General features: G+C 40.3%; 1 protein-coding gene across 6 annotated transcripts in view; it reads left to right on the forward strand.

Moving 5' to 3' along the window:
* LOC122645995 (sodium/hydrogen exchanger 8) overlaps positions 1-25,121 on the forward strand; it is a 105,063-nt gene that overhangs the window by 52,918 nt on the left and 27,024 nt on the right. For all 6 annotated transcript variants that reach the window (XM_043839441.1, XM_043839443.1, XM_043839445.1 and 3 more), the window contains 5 exons: positions 2,277-2,461; positions 4,800-4,847; positions 4,949-5,056; positions 19,699-19,930; positions 20,906-21,208. In XM_043839441.1, the coding sequence (XP_043695376.1) occupies positions 2,277-2,461; positions 4,800-4,847; positions 4,949-5,056; positions 19,699-19,930; positions 20,906-21,208 (876 nt within the window). The remainder of the gene's footprint in view (positions 1-2,276; positions 2,462-4,799; positions 4,848-4,948; positions 5,057-19,698; positions 19,931-20,905; positions 21,209-25,121) is intronic.

The following is a 25,121-nucleotide window of genomic DNA, read 5'->3' on the forward strand; positions in this document are numbered from 1 at the left end:
GCATTATCCATTAGAACCAGATCACCATTGTTCAACAAACTAGTAGTTTGAACAACCAAACCACTAAGGTTATCAAATGAGACCAATCTTCCATCCATAGAAAGCCTATATGTAGAGTTCTCAGAAACCCTAACCCCACCACCAACAGTCCACCCAGGCACATTTGCCGCTCTGTTTCCCAAGTTATACCGTATACCAACCGCAAAACCATCATAATCTTTCCGATAATCATCGAAGAACCCAAAAGTGAAAACCCCATTTTCAGAAACCCAACTTTTGTTTTCAGACACTCAAATCTCAAACTCAAGCGGAACCAAAACCATTGGAAAGACCTCACAAAACCCAACAGACCAATAACCTAAAACAACAATTACAGCTAAAACATAACCAGAACCTTCAAAAGAGTAGCATTTACAGTACGTACTTTCAAAGCACTTGGTAGGTACTCTTGGTTTGAGCTGATTTATCCATACCTCATGCATTTCAGCCAAGAAAACTGAGAGATTCATATAGAATCAAAGTTGCATAGCTGTAATACAAGTAGATAAGGTGTACTGAAGTTCTGAGGTGGATATAAAACAGGGGAGAAACAGAGATAAAAATTGAAAAGGGCTAACAGTGACATCTCAGGAGTGGAGATTTTGAATTTTGGGAATTGGGTTAGTAATGGTCGAGAGGCATGAATACAAAATTCAAATCTTCTTGGGGACAACTTCATATCTGATTCCAAGTGACTGGCATCCTTGTTTTATCCCACTAAGTACATTAGCAGAGAACTTTTTGTTCCATATTCCATGATAGCTTGATAGGATTAAGCAGACATAAAGACAGAATTTAGATTTTTCAAATCGAGTTCATTGTACATAACTTCTTAACAAAATGATTCCAGATTGGATGAATTGGGACTTGGAGAATGGATAGATTATTTAATAGACAATAGCTCTTCTTTGTAAGAGGGAATAATGGTGGCGGAGGAGGAAAGACAGTAATGGGTGCTTTAGGTTGAAGATGAAGAAAGGGTACCATTGTAATTTTATTTCTGATGTTTTAGTACAAGGGTAAAATAGTCTTTTCCAACCCAGAGGGGGTCTCGGTGTAATTGGGGAAAGTCCAGGAGAGGAATGTGTAATTAGGCCATAGTATAGGGGAGGGGCATGTTTTTTCCTTTTTTTTTTATTTATCGGAATGAAGTTATCTGAAGGAAAAAGGATGGAAAGATATGAGAAATCACATAAGCATTAGGGGGTTCAGAGGAACCCTGCTAAGGTCTTTCTAGGAGATAAAGAGAACAGTGCAGTCCCTAGGTAGGAGGCCAAGACACCAGGAAATTCTAGTTGAGATATGGGATGATGCTATCATGCACTTCTCCACTGGCATCCTCATTCGGCTTTCAGAGACTTGGTTCCCATGGTCATAAAAATACAATAAGGGTCTTGGGGCATCTCGGGAACGGGTTTGCGATCTGCACAATTACAACCTGTCTTTTCTTCAAGGGTTTGAAAGACCCCTGTTATACAACCTTGTGCAAGAAATAGCACCAACTCGATATGCGTGCATGCAGAACTGGTGGTTTGGTAAGTCACTTTTTTACCCATTCTATTAGGAACTGCAGATTTTTTGGGTACATCATATTTATGCTTTTGTCCACTTGACAGTATCTAGAAAAGGGTGAAACCCTGAGACAGAATGGGACTATAATCATGGGGCAGCCATGAAGAACCAAGGATTGAAAAGAAAATACCTGCTGACGAGTGATGACCACCCTCACAACCTACCAAAGAAACCCTTAGGCAGCACCATGAACAATAATCCGAAGCATCTTCACTCCGATTATGTTTGTCATAAAAAGATATTCAATGGGCCATGTTACCTGGGTATCAGGGTATGGCGAAGATAAGATTCCTCTTGGAATTTTGTAGTTGAATAGAAGCATGGCAGATGTGTGTGTGTGTGGCTTCTAATTCGAAGTGTTCTAGTAAAGATAAGTGATGGGATAAAACACATGAGTTGACCAACTCTTTCTTTTTTCACTTTCTAATTGGTTTCAAGAGTTTAAGGATAATTTTCTTTAAGATTCATTAAATCTCTTCTTTGAACAACTGGATAACCTAACTTTTTATTGGTTTTCTATTGAAAAATTATGGGTAAGAAAACATTGAAAACTGCCTGATTCCTTAACACAGAAAATATGAGGAAGTTGCTTTTGTTAGGTTATGAATGATAGTTTTCAGGAATTTGTTTGGTTCATATTATTTTCTTCTTCATCCTTGTTTCAGGAACTTCATGGGGCTACCTCATTCTACTCTATGTTTTTGTTCAGATCTCACGGGCCATAGTTGTAGGAGTATTGTATCCCTTCCTTCGGTATTTTGGATATGGTTTGGATTGGAAGGAAGCAATCATTCTTATATGGTCTGGTCTGCGAGGGGCTGTGGCGTTAGCGCTTTCACTGTCATTTAAGGCAAATTCTACTCCCCCCCCCCTCCCCCACATTTTGCAGTCAAATTTAAGCTTGGAATAGTAGAACTAACAAAAGTGATATCTTAAAATTTTGTAAATGTATGTCTATAAACTGGCTTGCCTTATTAGTGCTTCTTGACCACTTTGAACATTTTCTTGAGATGTGTTATCTGATGGTGAATGGAATTTTATGTTAACACAAGCAACTTGATGAATAATGCCATTGTCAATAAAAAACTGTTGGATCCCCCCATACATGTACTCTCCCCCCTTAACAGAACGAACTATTGAATGCGAGTGCCAAGTTGAGTACAAATCAATGATTGAAATTTTTGAAAGCATCATAAACATCACTCTTTTGTTTTATCAAAAAAGTCCAACTGGACCAGGAATAGTCATCAACAAAAGAAACAAAATAACGATAACCAGACAAAGAGGTAGTGGGAGCAAGTCCCCAAACATTAGAATATACAATATTGAAAGGAACAATGGATCTATTACCATGATAAGGATAAGATGAACAACAATGTTTAGCAAAAATACATGGTTCACACTGAAAAACATGAGAAGAGGAAAAAGAAGTAAACAAATGGGGTAATTGTTTTCTCATAACAGCAAAAGATGGGTGACCTAAACGTTGATGTCAAAGCATCACAGAAGCCATAGTACTACCATTACTCTGGCCACTAACATAGGACTGAGCAGTGGGCAAAACAGGTGTCCGAGGCTCAAGAAGGTAGAATCTTTTCTCCTCAAGAAGGTACACGGTCATGCCTTAGTATAAGAATGGGCATTTCATAGGCATCGATACTTGTGGTACACGGCCCTATTCTTTAGTTCCTATAATCTATATGGTGCTCAACTTTCTTATCTTTCATTTTCTTAAGTTGTAGACAACGTTATTATTTAATTATTATGTTGTTCTGTCATTCAAAAACTTGATTACCATTTTAACTGGTCTATGACTTTCTCACAAGGTTCAAAAACTCACTGCCAACACTAGTTTCGACCAGCCAGAACCCAAGATTTCCTAGGTTTCGACCATATCTCGGCCAAAACCTGGTACTTTGTCCAAGCCAACTTGAAACCTTGGTTTTGATGCCAAGAAGTTGTTTTTTGCCCTGATTCTTGTTGTGCTGCCTATTTTTGACATTTTGAACCCAATCCATGCATGAATTTCACATAGAGAACACTCAAAATAGTACTTGTGGTTTTGACCCAAGTTTGATAGCATATATATTGTTTTTAGACACTGCAGGAGCTATATTCTGCACCAAAAAAAAAAGAAAAAAAAGAAAAAAAAGAAAAAAAAAGAAAAAAAAGAAAAAAAAAAGAAAAGGAGCTATGTTCCGGTCAAACTTAATTTGATGTGCGGCAATGCTGTTTAAAATCGCTCTAAATGAATTTTTAGACATCAAAACAAATGAATATTTTGCCGCTCTTTTGGTTTTTAACAATGTTTAATCATATTAAGATTCATAGAATTTTTAGATATGAGAAAACCCCAACATTTAAAAGTTGAAAATTGCACTTATTACCGAAAATCTAGTTTTTGTTCTTGAACTGGGGGGTTGACTTTTTATCCTTCTAGAATTTTTTTTTAACTATTTTTATTGGATTCAAATAGGGGGGGAGGTATTTAATTATTTATGAATAATAACTTATATAAATGTTTTTATAATTAAATGATATTTGGTATAAATAAGTGTCTCTCCTGGTTTCGAGCCAGGCTTCCTCAAGTTTGATGGGGATAAGTGAATTTATATAGGTGTTCAGGTCGAAACTTACGAAATTACCGAAATATGGCCAAAACAGGGTCGTAACCCAGCGAAACCGATCAAAACTGGGTCAAATATAAATTCGACCCATATCTCGTCTTGGTAGGCTGTGAAACTGAGACAACACAATCAAAACCTGCAGTTTCGACCGAATTCTTCTTCCATGCTTTCTCATGGTTTCGTTCAAAAACTATCTAGTATAACTGCAGTTGAAAAGTTGATCATTCAAGGAATTGTGACCATCGGATGCAATGAAAACTCTTCCATCCTAATTGATCAGTTTTGTATCAGTGCACGCTTTTGAGGGTACAGAGACAGAAAGATCAATGAATCAAGTGTTACATATGGCATGCCTTATTTTAAGAATGGCCGTTTCATATGCACCCATACTTGTGGTACACGGTCCCATTCTTTAGTTCCTATAATCTATATGGTGCTCAGCTTTCTTATCTTTCATTTTCTTAAGTGGTGGACGACTTTATTATTTAATTATTGTGTTGTTCTTTCATTCAAAAACTTGATTACCCTCTTAACTGGTCTATGACTTTCTCATGGTTCCAGCGTTCCAGTGACACCTTATCTTCTCTCCATCAGAGCACCGGAGTTCTGGTATTATTTTTTTTTCCATAGAATTATGTCATGCTGGATTGCTCTGTGTAAATTAACCCAGCTTTTCAGTTTGGTAACTGAAAATTTCTTCTTTGCTGCAGTTTGTTTTCTTCACCGGAGGCATTGTGTTCTTAACTCTTACTGTAAATGGGTCAACTACACAATTTATTTTGCATCTTCTGGATTTGGATAAGCTATCAGCAGAAAAGGTGAGATTTTATCTGTTTAGAGAATACTGTTCCGTTTGATTGTATCACATAATGGTCCATCTTTCTGTGTATCATATACAACCATGGTAATTCTGTGACAATGACAGACCATAGTTCCAGGTTTTGGTTTCGAGCCTGGTTTTTCGACCAAAATATTTCGTGAAATCACGGAATTTCGGTCTAGACCAGGAAGTTTTTGGTGGTTGGTTTCAAGTGAGGGTTTCAAGGTCCATATGACCAAATTAGGTCCCGAAACTTCTAAGAGACCCTATTTTAGGCCCTCTAAACATAGTGTAGGCCTTTGATTTTGAAAAAACACACAAAAATTGTAGTTTGACTTTGGACCCTAGTTTGGTAGTATATATAGTATGATGTTTTATACATTTTCTAATATGGCCCATTCCATACAAAATTTTGAACTAGAACACACGTTTAATTCAATTAAAACAACTAAAATATGCATTAAGAATGAATAGACATAAAATTATAAACCATTTCATAATTGTCAGATGTTATACATGGTTCATTACAAAGAGTCAAAGATATGGGAGTCAAGAATAATGAGTAAGTAACCCCTCTTCCCATCCTAGAGTCCTAGTACCATCTATAGGGGGAAGGCTCAACAATTTGTTCCACACTACAGAGGTGTCATTCAGAGAATCCAATATATATTACTGTTAACAACTCTATTGCCCTTCTTTTCCCGTGATATTCTTCTATCGATTCTGCTTCTTGTTTTCTTACATATATATTTCATTTCTCCATCTTAATTTCTATTGTTCTGTTCTGTTATCCAGTTATTGGTTAGCCTGGGCCATTTCTCTCTTCTTCTCTTAATCTCTTTGGTTAAATCGAATTTCTTTTTTGCTCCCCTTATTTAATTCTTCTGATTTAAATTAGAAATCAGAATTCTTCTTTATTGGCTCTTTCAATATTCTGTTTATCAACGTTCGATAATATTTTTCTGAAGGTAGCCCATCTCAATTGTATCTACATCACCATGAGGCTTCCACTGGGCAGTGTTGGGATGCAACAGGAATGATTCCAGACCAGCACCCGAATAACAGATGCTGGAGTAAAAATGAAAATAGAGCAGGTTAATAAAAGGACCAGGAGTCACTGAAAAACCTAAATCACTACTGTTTCTTTAACTGAATCACAACTAGAAACAAACAAGACAGCTGTCATCACAGAAAATAGTATGTCTCCTCTCCTATCATTCATATTGCATAGATATGGAGATCACAATAAAGCTTGAATGAGTCAAAGACTTGATACTCCCTGAATCTAGATTCTTCTGAAAGTTTACTTAGTTGCTTGCCATTAGAAAGAAAATGAATAGCACCACATATTTCCACCTAACATAGTGAATTCCACTGACTAATCATTAGTGATAATGCAAAAAACCTTTTGATTAGCTTCTCTAATCACTGTAGCCTGTACTAAGATATTTGTGTCCTACATAGTTGTCAATGCCTTTCCTAGTCCATGCCCAGGCCCCAAGGCTCTTCAGAATTAGCTAGACCTGCACTCGCCTAGTATTTTACAACTTGGTCCTTACTTTGGTTGATAAGGTCTACCCTAGGTATTGACTTGGTCAGTTTTTCACCTAAGTGAGTGCCATTTAGGGCTTGAAAAAGTAAAAAGTAATTCTCGGTTCTATGCTTTTGTGGTGCACATTATTGCTGCTTAACATATACATATGGGGGTTTAAATTGGAAAAAACCGAAATAACGGTTTAAAATTAGAAAGACAAATATTATTGAGCCCTACTTGTAAGATTTCCATTAGGTGGGCTAGCATCATAGTTATCAAGGTGGGAAGGCGACCATGGCATTTTAGAGAGTCAAAAATCAAGGCGCCACTGCCATGGCGGCAAGGCGCCCGCCATGGCGCCCAAGGCGTCCAAGGCGACGCCTTGATAACTATGGCTAGCATAGTCACCTATTTGATTTTTTAAAACCGGTTTAGAGGTGTTGACTAAGGGTGGAGTGAGCTTGATCCAATACTTGTAAGTGATCGTTAGTATAGTATTGGATCATATTAAGCACACCTTAATAGTATGAAATTCAGTTTTATGTGAGGACCTATAGTATGATTCCGTTTAGGGAAAGGAAGCCAAATTTGTATTTCAGGGTTGGTCCCTACCCTCACTCATATATATAGTTCACATTGGCCCATTAAAAGTTGAGCATAAGGAACGATGAGAAGAGGGTAGACAAGGCCAACAAGGAGGAACTGCTGTGAAGAGAAAACTCAAGGCAAGGGGAGCTTCTCTACACCAAACATGGATGCAGGTATACCTCCCAACCTCTTTGGTTATTGTTCTTGATTGATTGCATGCCCATTGATCTCCTTGTTTCGATTCCGCGTTTAGTATGAAACTTATCAATGGTATCAGAGCCTTTCTTGGAGATTAATGAGTTGCAATTTTGGTATTATTGTTGCTGCCGCTATGGATTTAGCCATGACTGCAGCTGTTGTTAAGCTCACTAGCATCGCAGACCTACCCCATGGCTGCAATTTGTTGATAAACACTGATGGTGGGTTCAGAACCCTAAATCGTAGAACCCATCTTGACTGAGCCTCCCTAATCATGGGTGTAGACCTGTGGATTCCAATTGAAGAAACCTGCAAGGGTCGCGGCCATGGCTGCCAGAGGTTACCACAATCAATTCGGGCTTCTTATATGAGGCTATTTTGAACCATTCTGGCCACTGTAACATCGATTTGATGATCGTTGGAGTTTGTTCTCCCTTCACCGGGAGGTTTGAGGCCGTTAGTGATTGTCGGAGTAAGGCGGTCGTTCGCTGCCAACTTCCAACGCCATCAGCCTCTGGTTTGGCCACCGCAAGAGACGACAAAGGTGTTTTGAAACCCTAAAAGGATTTTCGACTGATTCATGGTCGCTGCTGAGCTTCACCGGCATTTGGAGCCGACATATTAGTCGCCAAAGTGAGATCTTCCTTTGCCTAGCATTTTGGCACCGTCAGTTGTTGCTCCGGTCGCCACCAGAGGTGGCAGATTGCCTTCAAAACCCTAAAATGGGTTCTCAGGTATGCATCTGGGCATGGGGTTTTGATATTTTTCCGGCCAATCAACGCCGGGGTTATGGTCTTCGGAGTTTGGCGGTCATTCGCCAGCATTCTTCGTGGCCGCCGCAAGAGGCAACAATGGCTTTAGCAAATCCTAAAACCCCCTTCTCTATTTTGCAATTTGGGGAAGGAGAGGGAATATTCCCTCTCCGATTCCTTATTCTTTTATTGAATTAAAAAAAATGGTTTTAGTTAAAGTAATAAGTAATGGACCTGTGCTAACAAGCACCGGCCAGGTGGTGCTAACAGGCGCCCTGGGTCGGGTCGACCCGCAAACCCAACCCGATCCGATTGACCCGTTGATTGGATCAACCTTTGACTTTGACCGAACCACTTAGGCTGGTTCAGTTCAGTTCAGACTTGGTTCAGTTCAACCCTAGTTCAGTCTAGTTTTTTGGGTTCATCTCTAAACCTGATCGGACCATTTGTGTAATTATGTTTTATTTTTGAGTTTGTCTCATGATGTTACGCATTGTAACGATAGGACACTTTCTACTATATGCGTCGTTACATTCAGATTATCATGGTAGGGGACATATTTTGGCTTGTGCTATTCAATTTCTGTCACGATAGGAACATCAATGACGCCAACACTTGGAAATAATTATGTATTTTCATGTTCCATAGTACCTTGTGATGTTCCATTTTGTAACAATAGGAACACTTTTAAGTGTTTGATTTGTACCTCTTTTATGTTTCAAATTGGCACGATAAGGAACTTTTTTTTATGCATGGTAACACTCAGAATTTTTCTGCTGTATTTATTACATGCTTAAAGAGGACTTTTGATGGAAGTAAAATGAGCCCATTTATTTTTGGTGGCTTATTATTATAAAGTCCATTAAATTGAAAATGTGTAATATGGATCTAAGTCTGTATTACTTTTATTTGTTATGGACTTATTGTTGATTTCTGTCATGTTTAGCATATTGTCATATTGATTAGTCGGACCGGTGGGAGGATGTTATTATGTACTCTGAGTCGGTTATATGGTTCGACTAGTGGGACGATGTAATTTTTTTTTTGGGTGATTATAAAATGTATTAAAGCCCCTAAAAGGGAAACAAAAGTCCATTAAGGACTACAAGACAAGCCCATAAGGCCATCAAGAAACAAGGTGACAAAAGCCCACATGGGCATGTCCAATGCAAGACAAAAGCCCACATGGGCTTAAAACAAGAGCAATGAAGCCCATAAGAAAGAAGAAGGGCAACAAAGACAATTCCAGGTAGGGTCCCCCAAAACCCTAGACATCAAATCTCAACACAACAACTTCCTAGCAGCCAAGATGAAGTTAAGGAACCGCTGGCAAGAAGGCAACCAAGGCGGAGGGGCGTTGGCCTTGCGGAGGGCCACGGCCAAACGGGCAACTGGCCTATCGAAGGAGATCACCATGACGGAGGGTGCTGACCTTGCGGAGGGCATCGGCGATGAGGCTGCCGAATGAGCAAAGAAGGCAGCCTTACGAGCTGTGGCTTTGCAACTTGCAGCAAAACGGACAAAGGCCGAGCGCGCCAAGCGGAATCGGCAGGAGGGAGGCCAAGTGAGGCTGGTGGACGTAAGGCAGCAGGACAAACAAGCAGGCGACTGAGCGACGGTAGGTTGCGAGCGCCGATGATGCAGACGACAACGGCGGAGATGCTGACGAACGAAGGAGAAGCCGAGCCGAACGAGCAGTTGACGGAGAAGCTTGCCAAACAAAGCGGTTACCGAGCGGGTGTTGCCAAATCGAGCCTGGGATCCGACAGGGTGTCAGCCAAGAAGGGCCGACAACCAAGGGAACGACAGGCCGAGCAGAAGAGGCGACCTGCCAGGCGGTGATCTTACAGAGCGAGTAACCAGTGACTACAGTTGAGAGGCTTCAACTTGCACAGATAGTACCGAACATAGGAAGAAAAAGTGGAGAAAGGGGGAGGAGGAGGAAGAAGAAGAAGAGAGAGAGGAAGAGAGAAGGAGAAGGGAGAAGGGGAGGGGGGGGGGAGCAGCCCAGCCATACGGCCAGGCTGCTCCAAAGTGGCGGCCAAGATCTCTCTCTTTTTTTTTTTGCTTTCTTTTATTGTATTTACTTCTCAAATGAATGGATCTTGGGGACGATGTAATTTAATTATGAACTTTATTTAGATTTTGGTTTAATTTGTCTGAAATGGTTTAATTCAGGCTATGAATTATTCATAGAAATCGATTTGGTTCGTTCTACTTACAAAAGTAATTTCTAGCTGATATAATTCATGGAAACGTTTCAGAGAAATGTTTTTTGCTTCAGAATTCTATTTCTGTTCCAGAGAAGCACTTTATTTCAAAAAAACAATTCCTATTGAAATAATTATTTCTATTTTGGAAGCAGTTTTAAAAATTGATTTTTTGAATTAATTTAAGGCTATTTTAAGCCAATTTTGAACTGTTTTGATCTTGAATTTAAAGAGTATTTTGAACCAGTGGGAGTATAAAATTTAGGTCCTATAAAAGGGTAATTTAATGTTCTATATGGTGACAGGAACACATTAAAGTACACTCTCAATTTAAGGGACATTAAGTGCCTGCTTGATAACCCTACGGGTATTTCTGTTCTGGTTATGTGCTAAGAAACAGCAGAATAGTTTTTTCATTTTCTGTGCTGAGAAACCGTTTTTGACCCGCTTGGTAAACCTGTTTTGGAAACGTTTCCAGAAGACAATTGGAACACCATTGGTACTTGATAAAATTTATTTATGGGAACATGTAATGTGACAAATTTTAATAATATTTGTTTTGAATAATGAACTTTAGATAATAAAGGTTAAAATAAACATTGTAATTAAAAGTTTTATGGTCCAATAAAAGTTTATGTTGTAATATGGGTCCAAGGGTAAATCTGTCCGTGGGGGTATTCTTATATGTGGGTTTTAGTCCCACATTGCTTAGTTATAGTTTTGTCATATGATTTCAATATTATAAATAAAGGCTGGGCTATGACTACATTGATCAAGCCAGTATTCACGGAATTCCACATGGTATCAGAGCCAAAAATATTCTGGGGATATGGGAAGTAAATTTTTTTCGATTTTTTCTCCCTTCTTTTTCTTTTTCGTTATTCTGCCCTAAAACCACCCACCGCCAACCCCTCCACAACTTCTGCCAGCCATAAACCACCCCTCCACCACTTCCGCCACCTACCGCCAGCTCCTCCACCACTTCCGACAGCCACTGCCAGCCACCGCCAACCCTCCACTGCCTCTGCCAGCTACCGCCAACCACCTCAGGCCCTCTCCCTTCCTCCCGGCACCTCTGCCAGTCCCTCCCTCCTTTTTTCGCTACCTCTACACACCTCGAGGGGGGGGGGGCTTCCACCTTGTTCGAATTTTTTTAATCCCTTGGTGGTGAGTTGACTCCCACCAAGGGTTAGTTTTCTCCCCTATACATGTTCTGATTTTTTTTGGGGATTTGTCTGCCAATTTTTCTCTAGCCACGATGCCTGACGAGTCTGAGATCCCGATTGCTTTGACTGGTTCTGAGGATTCCAACCAGCGGGACTTTGTTCCCTTTCCGGTGAATCCCATAAAGTTGAATGGTAGGAATTATCTTCTGTGGTCTCGTTCCTGTTTATTTGCTATTGGTTCCCGTGGGCTCTCTGGTTATATCACGGGCACTAAGGTCAGGCCTACAGAGGCTGGATCGGCTTAGGATCGATGGATGAATTTCAATTTTTTGGTGATGTTCTATCTAGTTAATTCCATGGATCAGACCATTGCTGGTCGTTATCTGCTCCTTGACACCGCTGCAAAAATTTGGAAGACGGCTCATGACACATACTCTCAAGTTGGGAATGCAGCCCAATGCTATGAACTCCGTCAGAAGCTCCATTCTACCAAGTAGTTGAAGTTGTCTCTGTCCCAATATTACAATACCATGTGCACACTGTAGCAGGAATTGGATTGTTTAGGCACTTTTACGGCTACAACGGATGTTGATGCTACAGCCTTTAGGTAGTGGGAGGATGGTTTATGGCTGTTTGATTTTTTGGCCGGCCTAAACATTGAATTTGATAATATCAGGTCCAATATTCTGAATCGGGATCTTCTTCCCTCTTTGGAGCAAGCCTATGCCATACTTTCGACTGAGGACACGAGGCGCACTGCCATGGTTCATCTTGTCACTCAGGAACGACCAGCCCTTGTTTCTGGTTCTCAATCTTCCCGTGGTAATTACTCTCGTGCTCTTCCTACTGATCGACCAATTAGTGATCACCCGCCTATTAAATGCGATTATTGTGGGAAGGACTGGTACAGCGAGGACCGATGTTGGAAGCTTCATGGTCGTCCTGAGGATACTCGTGGGCGTGGAAAGGGGGGTTCCAATCGGCCCAGTACCTCTCGTGTTAATCAGGCTGCTACTGAAGATCCATCTAAACAGTCTCTTTCCTCTGTGATGGTTGAGTTGCAAAATCTGTGGGATATGATGAATTGTTTGGACACATCTTCTTCGGCATCCGTATCTCCTTCCATGGCGGCTTCGGCTTTGTCTCTACCTGCTCCTTCCAATGCACCTTCTTCCATTGGTAATTCTTTTGGTGGGAATTGCACCTCGGTCATGCCTGACTCTTGGGTTATTGACTCTGGGGCAACTGACCATATGACAGGTTCTGCCTCTGTTTTTACCACATATAATCCTCTTTCAGGCCAGTCAAAGGTTCGGGTTGCTGGTGGGTCTCTTTCTTCTATTTCTGGGAAAGGATCCGTTCAGTGCACCTCCTCTCTCACTCTTTCCTTTGTTTTACATGTTCTTAAGTTTACTACTAACTTGCTGTCCTTTAGTAGTCTAACTAAGGATTTAAACTGTAATCTTTTATCCAACTCATTGTTTATTTCAGGATTTGGAAACGGATAGGACGATTGCATGTGGTAAGGTGGTTGGCATAGTTGTTACGTCATCAAGGCGATCCAAGTCGGTGGAGGGGTGTCATGTCGATATATCGACATGTCGCCCGCCATGGCGATCATATCGACCATGTTTTATTTTTTATTTTTTCTATTTTTAATGTCATTAATATATACCCTATAACATAAAAAATTAACATGAAAGTGTACTACTAATCTACTATGGTTTAATTCATGAAAGTGTAATATCCATTAGTGTATATGAAATCATGGATTATCAAATAATTGATAGCAATAGTCTTGCAGATAATAAAGTTGAAAGATCATGAGAGTTGAGATATGATTTATATGGTGACTACAAAAGTAACAAAACAAAAAAACAATTACAAGAACGTAATTTATATTGAGTGAATAAAGCTAATAAACAACCCATCTAAATTAAAAAATAATTGCTGAAGTGAATATGTGATTGTGTATTAGTCAATAGTGTATTAGTGTTTTCTGTTTGATGTTTTTTTAAATTTTTTTTTAAGGAAAAAGCATTAAAATAAAAAATGGTTAAAAAAATTATTGTTAAAAAATTAAGTTTTATAATTTGAAACAACCATGTCGCCCGATATGGCCATATGTCGTGGTATGGCGTCCATGGCGGCGCCATGGCGACGACATGGAGGCCATATCGGTTGATATTCTTACATCATCCATATCGGTGGTTGATATGCCCACTTCTCCAGCCATATGACGCCATGGGTATGGCGACGCCATGACAACTATGGTGGTTGGTGGTCTGTACGTGCTTGAAAGTTCCCGAACAGCATTGACATCACAGCCGGCATCTTCTATTTTTGATTCTGCATTGCTTGAGTTGAATAATTGGCATCGTTGTTTGGGCCATCCCCCGATTGGGGTTTTATCTCCTTTATTTCCTAATCTGGTGAAACAATGTAATAAACACAATTTTTCTTGTGATGCTTGCACTTTGGCAAAACAAACTTGGATTATTTTTCCTATTACAGATAATAGAAGTTTGAGTCCTTTTGGTTTAATTCATTCTGATGTTTGGGGCCCTGCCCGTTGTGTTTCTACCTCTGGGTTTCGATGGTTTGTCACATTTATCGATTGTTTTAGCCGGACGACTTGGGTCTATTTGATGCATAGCAAGAGTGATGTGTTCAATTGTTTTATGTTATTCCACAAGATGGTCCAGATGCAGTTTGATGCCATGGTGAAGATTCTTCGCTCAAATAATGGCAAGGAATATATGGATGGTGCTTTCCGTTCCTATTTGGACAGCCATGGGATCATATACCAGACTTCTTGTGTTGACACTCCCGCTCAAAATGGAGTGGCTGAACGCAAGAACAGACATCTACTGGAGGTAGCTCGTTCCCTGATGTTCACCATGTCTGTCCCTCCTCGTTTCTGGGGTGATGCCGTGCTTACAGCTACTTACCTCATCAATCGACTTCCATCTCGTGTCTTGGGTGGCCGCTGTCCCTTGGATATGTTGGTTGGCAAATCCACCTTTGTGGTGCCCCCAGGAGTGTTTGGCTGTGTTGTGTTTGCACGAAATCACCATGTCCATGGTAAGCTTGATCCCAGAGGATTACAGTGCATTTTTCTCGGTTACTCACCAACTCAGAAGGGCTATAAATGCTACCATCCTCCTACTCGAAAGGTGTTGGTCACCATGGATGTTGTCTTTTGGGAGTCAGAAGCTTACTTTCCACCGCCGGTACCTCTGCAGGGGGAGACTCAAAGTAATGAAGAGGTCCCGCTAATTGCTCCTTTAGATGTTGAGATACCAAGCATTGAAGATGTTTCTATTGAACTAGAGGATGGAGTTACAAGTCAAGAACAAGAAGTTGGATAGATTGAGCAACAGGTGCAGGGGGAGAGACTTGTGAAGCAGAAATACACTTGGGGAACTGATTTTCCTACAAATGGTCCTCGGTATAAAGAGAAAGAAACCACCATTGCTGCACCACCTACGCAATCGGCATCTGTTCCTACTCCAAATCTTGCTCTTAGTCATACTTCTGGTAAGCCCCCTCTTGATCCTAGTCTTGATTTACCCATTGTTGTTCGCAGATAAAAAAAAAGTTGCACTCAGCATCCTATCTCAAATTTTGTGTCCTACAACTCTCTAACTCCTGCCTTTCATGCTTTCATATCCTCTTTGTCCTCTGTCTCTATACCTAACACTTGGCAGGAAGCAATAGCCGAACCAAAATGGAAGGAGGCAATGAATGAAGAAATGCTTGCCCTTGCGAAAAATCAGACCTAGGATTTGGTAAGTTCTCCACATGGGAGGAGGCTTGTTGGTTGTAAATGGGTCTTTGTTGTGAAGCACAAGGCTGATGGTTCTGTGGAGAGATACAAGGCGGGATTGGTCGCCAAAGGGTTCACTCAAACCCACCCAAGGAATCGATTATCAAGAGACTTTTGCTCTTGTAGCGAAGATGAAACTGTACGGGTCATCATTTCTTGTGCTGTAAATCAAGGATGGGAACTCCAACAACTCGATGTGAAGAATGCCTTCCTACATGGAGACTTGGAAGAAGATGTCTACATGGAGGTACCCCCAGGTTTTACCTCTTCAGAGACTCGGGGGAAAGTGTGCAAGTTAAAGAAGGCCCTGTATGGTTTGAAGCAGTCCCCAAGGGCTTGGTTTGGCCGATTCCACAAGCCTATGATCGCATATGGGTATAAGCAGAGTAATGCAGACCAAACATTGTTTGTCAAGGGAGTGGGACAGCAAGTTACCCTTTTGATTGTCTATGTTGATGACATAGTAATTAAAGGCAGTGATGCACATGAGATTCAGAAGTTGAAAGCTTATTTGGGCACGGAGTTTGAAGTCAAAGATTTGGGCAAATTAAGGTACTTCCTAGGGATTGAGGTTGCCTATTCAGCTAAGGGCATATCTCTCTCTCGAAGGAAATATACCTTAGATTTATTGAAAGAAACAGGGATGCTTGGGTGTAAACCAGCAGATCCCCCTCTGGAGCCCAACACACATTTGAAGAGTAAGGAAGGTGAGCCAGTGGATAAAGGCAGCTATCAGAGATTAGTGGGTCGATTGATTTACCTCTCACATACCCGGCCAGACATCACATTTCCTGTAAGCCTTGTCAGCCAATACATGCATTATCCTCACTCTTCTCACTTGGAAGCAGCATATAGAATTCTCCGTTACCTCAAGTCAGCTCCGGGGAAAGGAGTATTGTTCTCTCCACACAACCATCTCCAGATAGAAGCGTACACTGATGCAGATTGGGCTGGCAGTCCTGATGATAGGAAGTCCACATCTGGATATTGCACATTTGTTGGAGGTAACCTAACTACTTGGAGAAGCAAAAAACAAGCTGTTGTGGCTCGATCTAGTGTTGAAGCTGAATTCCGAGCTATGGCACAGGGTATCTATGAGCTTCTTTGGCTCAAAGGGCTTCTTAAAGATTTGGGGATGAGTGATCTTCCTATGCGACTCTACTGTGACAGCAAGTCAGCAATCAACATTGCTCACAACCCGGTCCAACATGATCCGACCAAACATGTTGAGATTGACCAGCACTTCATCAAAGAGAAGCTGGAACAAGGAATTATTTGTATTCCATTCATTTAGTCTAGTGAACAGTTGGCTGATATCCTCACCAAAGGAATCAGTACAAAATTATTTTTTCCTATTATTAGCAAGTTGGGCATGTTTGATATGTATGCACCAACTTGAGGGGGAGTGTTGTAATCTGGGTCCAAGGGTAAATCTGTCCGTGGGGGTATTCTTGTATGTGGATTTTAGTCCCACATTGCTTAGTTATAGTTTTGTCATATGATTTCAATATTATAAATAAAGGCTGGGCTATGATCACATTGATCAAGCCAGTATTCACGGAATTCCACAGTTTATAACAAAGCAAGATGCCAAATATGCTCAAATGGGGTTCTAATTTCCTCCTTTGTTTAAATCAAGCTTCTCAATAGCATCAAGGATATCTGTAAATATCCTTGACCTTTCCTCTGCGTCTTGAATTTCTCCAGTTAACATTCTTTTTTTTCCCTCCTCGCCTTGGATTGTTCTTTGTATATATCCCTTGACATAATCTGATGTAGGGGGAGTGCCAGGCGAAGGAGCAGATATGGACAGTCCTACAGAATCAGTTGTGAGTGGGTTAACTTTGGTAGTAGAGCAATTGATGTCATCATCCCACCCATTTGAAAAATTTGCAACCACGGTTTTCAGCCTGTATTCCAAATACATTGTTCCATATTAAGATACCATTATTGGTTTAAAAAGAAAAAAATAGACTGAATTTCAATTGAATGTAGAAGTTGATAGTCATACCCCTGTAGATTGCGGGCAACACCAAAATCGTCGGCCTAAGTTTGCTTATGATTTTTCTACTCGAACTTTACATTGTCCCAACCCACATTCACATAATCGAAATTCGTCCACCCACATAAAAAATACATTATGGTTTGGACATTTGAAGTAGTCTCTGCCATAAAAAATGTATTAAAAAATCGTCGACCCAAGGGTCTGTTTGACTGCATTAAGTATCCCTTGGCCTTTAAAGGTGTTATTTGGATACATAAAGTATTCATTGGTTGCATATTGGTTGTTTAATTATTTAATCATTTATTATGATTATTATGCTTTGTTTTTCATTATGCTATGTCACATGTACGATATCCAACATCACATTTTGTACTATTCTAAGTGTGGATTGAGTGTCATTAAGGTTGTGACATCTAACTATGTGACTAGGCAATAAATAAAACCACATGTATATTATAATACATTAAGGAACTCGTGACATTTTGTATTGCCATGAGGTATTATATTCAAATCAGCATAGGAGAGAAGTCTAGCTTTTCAAAGCTGCAGTCTTTTACGAAGGAGATTAAGGATGGGGGAGCAGTGGTGGGCTGTCAGCCTAGCGGGGATGAGGGGAAGACCAATGTATCTAACAAGGAGGGAGCCGAGGGTAAAGCCGGTGAGGCTAGTAAGGAGGGTCTTGTTGGTGTCAGAAACCCCAGTAAGGAAAATGTGGGACTTAAGGAGATTAAAACGAAGGCTTGGGAGGTTCTGAAAGAGGAGGAGGGAGGCCATGATGGAGTCAATGGAGTGGGTATCAGCCTTAAAGAAGATCATAAGATCGTCGGCGAAGGCAAGGTGGGTCAAGTTGGAGCGTTAGCACTTAGGGATGGGGGAAATAAGGTGAAGTCAGTTTTGGACTGAAGGCTACGGGAAAGGACCTCAAGAGGCAGGCAAAAGAGAAAGGGGGAGGGGACAGCCCTGGCGGATACCAATAGAGGAGGAAAAATAGCTGGCCGGGCTACCATTGACCAGGACAGAAAAGCGAGGGAAGGAGATGCAAGAATGATTCCAGTTAACAAAAAGGGGGGGGGGGGGGGAGGACATTTTTATGAGGACATGGGAGATGAAGCCCCAACGGATGGAATCAAAGGAATGTTGATTTTCAAGAGGGCGATTTAATATTAGTACTAAGCATACTAAATATTAACATAAGTTGGTTAGGATATTGGTAAATAATGAGTACTAACGTAACCTAAACCTTGTTTTATGCATGCCTTGACCAATGAGGCTTTGCCTAAGCCACCTCTTAGATTCCAAGTCTTCTGGCCAGCATCAGGGCTTACCTTGTCGCATGGTGCCGTACTTAATTTCTTGCTTTGGGAAATGGGACTGAGGAAAAGGAATACTACTGCAATTTCTTGTCAAGAACAAACTGAAAAGCCTCATTAAGTAAAGGAGGCTAATAGGCTGACTGATGGGGTTGACTGAACATGGGTTGGTGGACTTGCTTGAGCCTGACATGAGCTTAGAGTCTGGTCTTAAATGTGCAACTCTTAGCAGTTTTTTTTTTTTGGTAAAACTCCTAACAGTTCTGTCTATAGATAGTAGCATAGGCATTTATTCATCTAAAAAGGCCTCTGTTGTATAAATTGTCCAAAGGAAATTGGTTATTTGCCATTTAGAATATATATTATTGAATGTTTGGCTTCTATTGATATGAAAAGATCTTGAAAAATCAGTAGGTTTTCTGTATGTCATAACAACCTATTAGTCCTGATTTCCTGAACCATTTAGCAGTATTTTTAGCAAGTGAAAGGAATTTTTACCGCCTTATGGCAGCTCAGCCTTGACGTGTTCAGTATTCTCACACTTATGTTCCTGGTCTGACAACTGACAAGTTTATGTTACCATCTGTTCAGTTCTCTTTCATTTTATTATGACATGTGTGTTTAACTTCAGTATAATATATGAAATTGATCCCATAGTATTAAATCTCGTTTTGGAAGGCCATTTCGGCCAGACCGAAATTTCTCCGAAATATTGTATTTTTTCTAGTAGTTTTCCTTGGCCATTTCTGGGTGTAAAATGCTGAAATGACCTAAATACCCAAACGAAATATTCGAAATTTCAACGAAATGGTTCATTTTTAGACAAAAAATTCCGAAATATTGAATTTTTTCATTTCGACATAGCATCTTGTTTCGGCCTGGCCGAAATATCCGAAATTTCGGTGAGACTTTGAACTATGATTGATCCTGTAACTTTATCTCAGGTTTTCACACGTTGATATCCTCTGCATATTTTACATGACAGGGTTCTTTCCCTGGAAAATATTAATTAGCTGACAATTTGTTTTATCTGCTATATAAATGGCAGAGGCGCATATTGGACTATACAAGGTATGAGATGATGAGCAAAGCACGAGAGGCTTTTGGTGATCTTAGGGATGATGAAGAACTAGGACCTGCTGACTGGGATACAGTGAAAAGATATATTGCTTGCTTAAGGGACCTAGAAGGTGAACACATGCAGCCTCAGATTGCATATGAAAGCGATCACAATTTGCAGCATATGAATTTAAAAGATATACGAGTACGCCTTTTAAATGGTAAGTTGTAATTTTGATACATTCTACAGTGAAGCATGTCACTTGTACAATGAGATTGGTGTTTAACACTTTTCTGTTGACTATAGTATTATAACTCCTGTATCCATCGACTTATTTTCCTTTTTTGTCCCTTATATAAGTTGAAATGGTGATAATAGTAGTCAAAGCTGCCCAGGTGAAAGCCAGCACTTGTGGCATAAGGTGACCAGCCACTTTATGTGTCAAGACACTTAGCCTAAAAACCCACTTATCGGCCCTCCACATGTTAACAATATTAAGGATTTCTCTGTGGCTGGCCGTCACCTTGATATAATGACAACTATAATGTTGACATTTCAACCTTGATTAATAAATTGTTTATGATTCACATTTGCATGTGAATGTTCATGGCTCTATAGGATCACAGGGTCTTATATCCCTTGTATTTTTTAATTTGTTCTGGACATGATACATCTGTGATTTTAATTGTTTTTTCTCTGAAGAGGACTTCTTTTGTTACTTTGTTTTCCATTTCTGTTTTATTCATCCTAATTTCTCTGACTGTAATCCATACTTACTCGTGGAAATAAACAGTTAGGGCCGTAATCAGCTTATGGTAAAAAGGGCGTACCCAGTGTACGAGGCTCTCGCCACTGTGGGGTCTGGGGAGGGTCATAGTGTATGCAGCCTTACCCCTGGTTTCACAGAGAGGCTGTTTCTAGACTCGAACCCGTGACCACTTGGCCACAATGGAGCAACCTTACCGTTGCATCAACTTATGGTAGATTCTGTAAATCCTGGACTCAGTTGTTTTCTGTTACACATTTGGCTCTGTGAATCAGTTGCAGACTATTGTTACTAGCTAATGTGATATTGTGCTCTAAAAAGTTAAGAATATTTATTCTCAACTCAGAACTTCCATTATGATGAACAGATCAATTATTTGCCAACAGGGAAATAGTCATTTTTCCTTTCCTAATTCAAAAGTCATAACAGGTGTTCAAGCTGCCTACTGGGGGATGCTTGATGAGGGAAGAATAACCCAAGCTACAGCAAATCTTCTGATGCAATCAGTGGATGAAGGAATTGATTTAGTGCCCTATGAACCTTTATGTGATTGGAAGGGCCTTAAAGCTCATGTTCATTTCCCAAATTATTATAGGTTCCTCCATATGAGCAATTTTCCTCAAAAGTTGGTGACATATTTCATAGTAGGAAGGTTAGAGTCTGCATGTTACATTTGTGCTGCATTTCTCCGTGCGCACAGAATCGCAAGGACGCAACTCTATGAGTTTATCGGTATGAATCTTCTTTTCTAACCTCAAATTTTTTTCATATATTTGTTTCAGGTATTGACATTATTTTATTAAATTCCTTGCATTACATACTAGACTCTATGCAAAACTTATTTTGGAGGGAAAAAAAACTGTTGCAAAGTTTTAAAAAATTACAAAATGTAATTCTATTGTATTGCATCAAGTGGCAATTTTTTGTAGTTTTTGTCATTTTTCTCGCGCTTGTTTTTGGGGCTGAAACTAGCATGAGAGTAAATGTCTATTTCAGGGACAATTTTGCCAGGTTAAAAATTTCCGATTTCGGTGGCATTTCTGCTGAGATAAAAATGTTCTAGTGAAATGGCTGAAATCACATCGAAATTTGGTCCATTTTGGCGAAAATATAGGATTGCTCATTTCGGTGCGCCCAAAAACTGAAAATTTGACCTGAAACTTTAGGGAGTGTCTATTTAAGCATAACTAAACATGTTTGAATCATTAGATTAGAAGAAAAAAAAAAAAACCCAAAGTGGTAGTTTGGCTTCGAACCCTATAACATATGATGGTCATGTCATCATCTGTTTGAAGAATCTCTCAAAGTTCATCACAAGAGCCCTATAGGTGAAAATTTTGGAATTTGGGGAAATTTTGGCAAATAATGCTTCAAATCCACACAAAGTTTGAAGTGTGTTAAGATATGTATCACAAGTAGGGGGTTGGTCCCTACCGTGATTACATAGGCTAGTTGCTATTTCTTTGCTATGTTTCCTACTCTAGGTTAGATTCTCTTGTTTCCTTATTAGATTAGTTTCCTATTTTCTCTCCTTGGCTGACAAGGAATTAGTTTTCTTTTCTAATGTAACTTTCTATTGATTTTATTATATGGGAAAAAGAACTCTGTACGGGAGTGTGGCCTACGCCAGCACTCACATGAGTCTATCTCTCTCCTCCCTATATGAAAAGACATCTCTGTCCCCTTGTTTTGAGGAGGAGAGAGATAAATATGGAAGTAGTGGAGTAGGCCACACTCCCGGACAGAAAACTGCTTCCCTACTCTCACGTTATTGAGAGCTAACATAATCGGCTGCCCTTCTCTTCGTCTTCCTCAATCTCTTTCTCTCTTCTCTCTTCTATTTCAGTTACTCGTTACGGAACATAATCCTCTCCAATTCCCTAAAACTGTGCAGTGCGGCAGTTCGGGGTGGAGATGTCGACACTTGGCAGCTCGGACATCCAACAGTGCCGAGCTCAACCGAAAAAAAAAGAAAAAAAAAGAAAAAAAAGAAAAAAAATGCAAGTTAATGAGCTCGGACTGTTGGATATCCGAGCTGCCACGTGTCGAAATCTCCACCGCAAACTGCAGCACTGCACAGTCTAGGGAATTGGAGAGATTAAAATCCGACTGGTTACAGGTTCTGTGTTTGTCACAAAGTGGATTCTCTATAGTTGACTACCAAGCGTTGATTCAACAGAAAAATGAAGGATTTTCTAAAGAAGTGAGGTTTTCTAGCAGTTCTAGAGCTCTCGGGTGAAAGGGAGTGAATGCTCAAAGTTTCAATGAAATGAGTTGCAATTTCATCTGTTAATTATTGTACTGTGGGGTATATGGAGTTGTAACTCAATAGGAGGAATCTTCCCTCTATTAAGATTTGATGTTATGTGTCCTATTAGAGTCAAGGTTCGAAAACTCGGGTCTCGGTGGCATCTCGGCCAGGCCAAAAACCGAGTCCAGCCGAGATCTCGGCGAGTTGCTGCATTTTTTTTTTTTTTGGACTCGGACCCCCAACTCAGTGGGTTGTACACTTATTTTGGGTCTGAAACTTGGTATCCAGCCTATTTCAGGCCATTTAAACACAATGGCATGCCCAGATTTGCTAAAAAACAAGTCCAAATATGAGTTTCACTTTGGACCATAGGTTGATAGGCGACGAGTCGTACTAAAACAATCTAATCTACATATAATTTAGTAAAACATAGCAAATTAACAATCAAAACATTCTAATTAGTACACATCAATCAAAACATTCAAATAAAATGTACATTACATCAATGTTCACTTAATTTGTTACATAAAATGAGATTGAACAAGAAATTCATCCCCATATCGATCCACATAGAATTCCCATGTCATGGAATTGCTATAGTATTGCAGATAGTGTGACACAACTTCCATATAAGTCTTCTGATTAACATATACCAATCTCCCTATCTTAGGGTACATGGGAGGCTGTTGGTATGAGGTGTAAGATCCACTGCTACTGTCATATTGAGTTTGAGGCATGAATGGCTGGTTTGGGACTGGGAATGTGTACCCAACACCTGACCCAGAGCTTTGACTGTCATACTCAGCGGCTAACTGCCCATACTGACCATAGGCACTATAATCAGAATCAGTGCTCTGTTGGCCATAGTCATAGCCATGATGATGCTGAGATGATTGCCATGACTGATGCTCACTAGTAGTATTTATACTCATGCTTCTGAAACTTGTAAGCATGGTGTTCATACTGCTGCTGTCCTCCTCCTGAGCATATGACTGATGTGAGTGTTTGCGACCCTTCTCTCTGTTGTATGTTTTAGGGTGGCCACCATGGTCTTGATCTTGAGTGGCATGCATAAACTGAGACTCCCCGGTGAAATGCACAGGGTCCCCCTGCGTTCCCACATCATGCTTGTACTGCTCGCGCATCCCCTCATGACGATCATCATAATAACAGCCACTCCGCATGCCACTAGCAGCAGTAGCCTCACCACCACCAGCATCACCATCACCATCACCATCACCATCACTAGCATCACCAGTGTCATCACCACCACCATCATCATCATCAGCAGGACTTACTACAGCAGGCTCAAAAGGTTTCGGTGACTCTGCATGTGCATGCCCCTCTTGCGTCGACATATAATCATCAACATCAGTGCCTGTTACAGACGCAATGGTGGGGTCGGGCCTACCCCCAGGCTGATCCATATCAGGTGTACCACGATCCCTCACCTACTGGAATAGGGGATCCTCATCGTCATCAGAGTCCTCTTGAAAAATGTTGGACAGTTCAATGGGTTCTTTATCATTGGCCTCAATTCCTTCACGTATGTGCCTCATCCTTAATCTCATATTGTAGTGCACGTACGCAAGCTTCTCCAGTCGTTCGCTACCCAACCTGTTCCGCCTCTTTGAATGTATCAATGAGAATGTACTCTAGTTGCGCTCACATCTGGAGGATGAACAAGTTTGTGAGAGCACTCTCACTGCTACCTTCCTCGGGTTGGGTAAACTTGTATCATAAAGCACCCACCAGTCGGCTACATTACAAATATAGAATAGTAAGAATATGTACATTCTAAAGAGATAAAATTATAATTCATAAATGTAATATCATGCCACCTACCAGGGTCTGACTTTTGTCTACCCTCCACTGCAGCTTGTCGACCGAAACTTGCTGAGGCCTCTCTGAAGTATTTAATCTATTTTTAATTTGAGGCATTAGTATTTCCTATTTAGTAATTACATTCATAAGCTAACTACCAAAGTCCCATACTCTTACCTCATCATTGCAAGTAGCTTGTGTCTTTGGATGCGGCTCCAACTTCTGACTAACAGCTTGAACTGCCTCTAACAATTCTATGTCTAGCCCAAGATCATGGGAGCAGTGATACTTTGGATTCAAATAGTATGCTGGTAAAGTAAACACCACAAATATGATTTGTTACTGACTTAATGCTTTTAGGGTTTTGAATATGTAAATGTAAAAAAGTTATAACATTTAAAGTATAAAGTATGTTGAACTCACCAGCTTTATGCAATGGATGACTTAAGTGCTTCACCCACCGCTCATCAATGATGTTAGTGTAGGACTTTGCACTTCGAGGTATAGCAGCTCTAACCATTTCCTTCATTTTTTGGATGGCAGCATAAATGTGGCCCAAAGTAGGCTTCT

Source organism: Telopea speciosissima, chromosome 11, assembly GCF_018873765.1.
Source record: "Telopea speciosissima isolate NSW1024214 ecotype Mountain lineage chromosome 11, Tspe_v1, whole genome shotgun sequence".
NCBI lineage: Eukaryota > Viridiplantae > Streptophyta > Magnoliopsida > Proteales > Proteaceae > Telopea > Telopea speciosissima.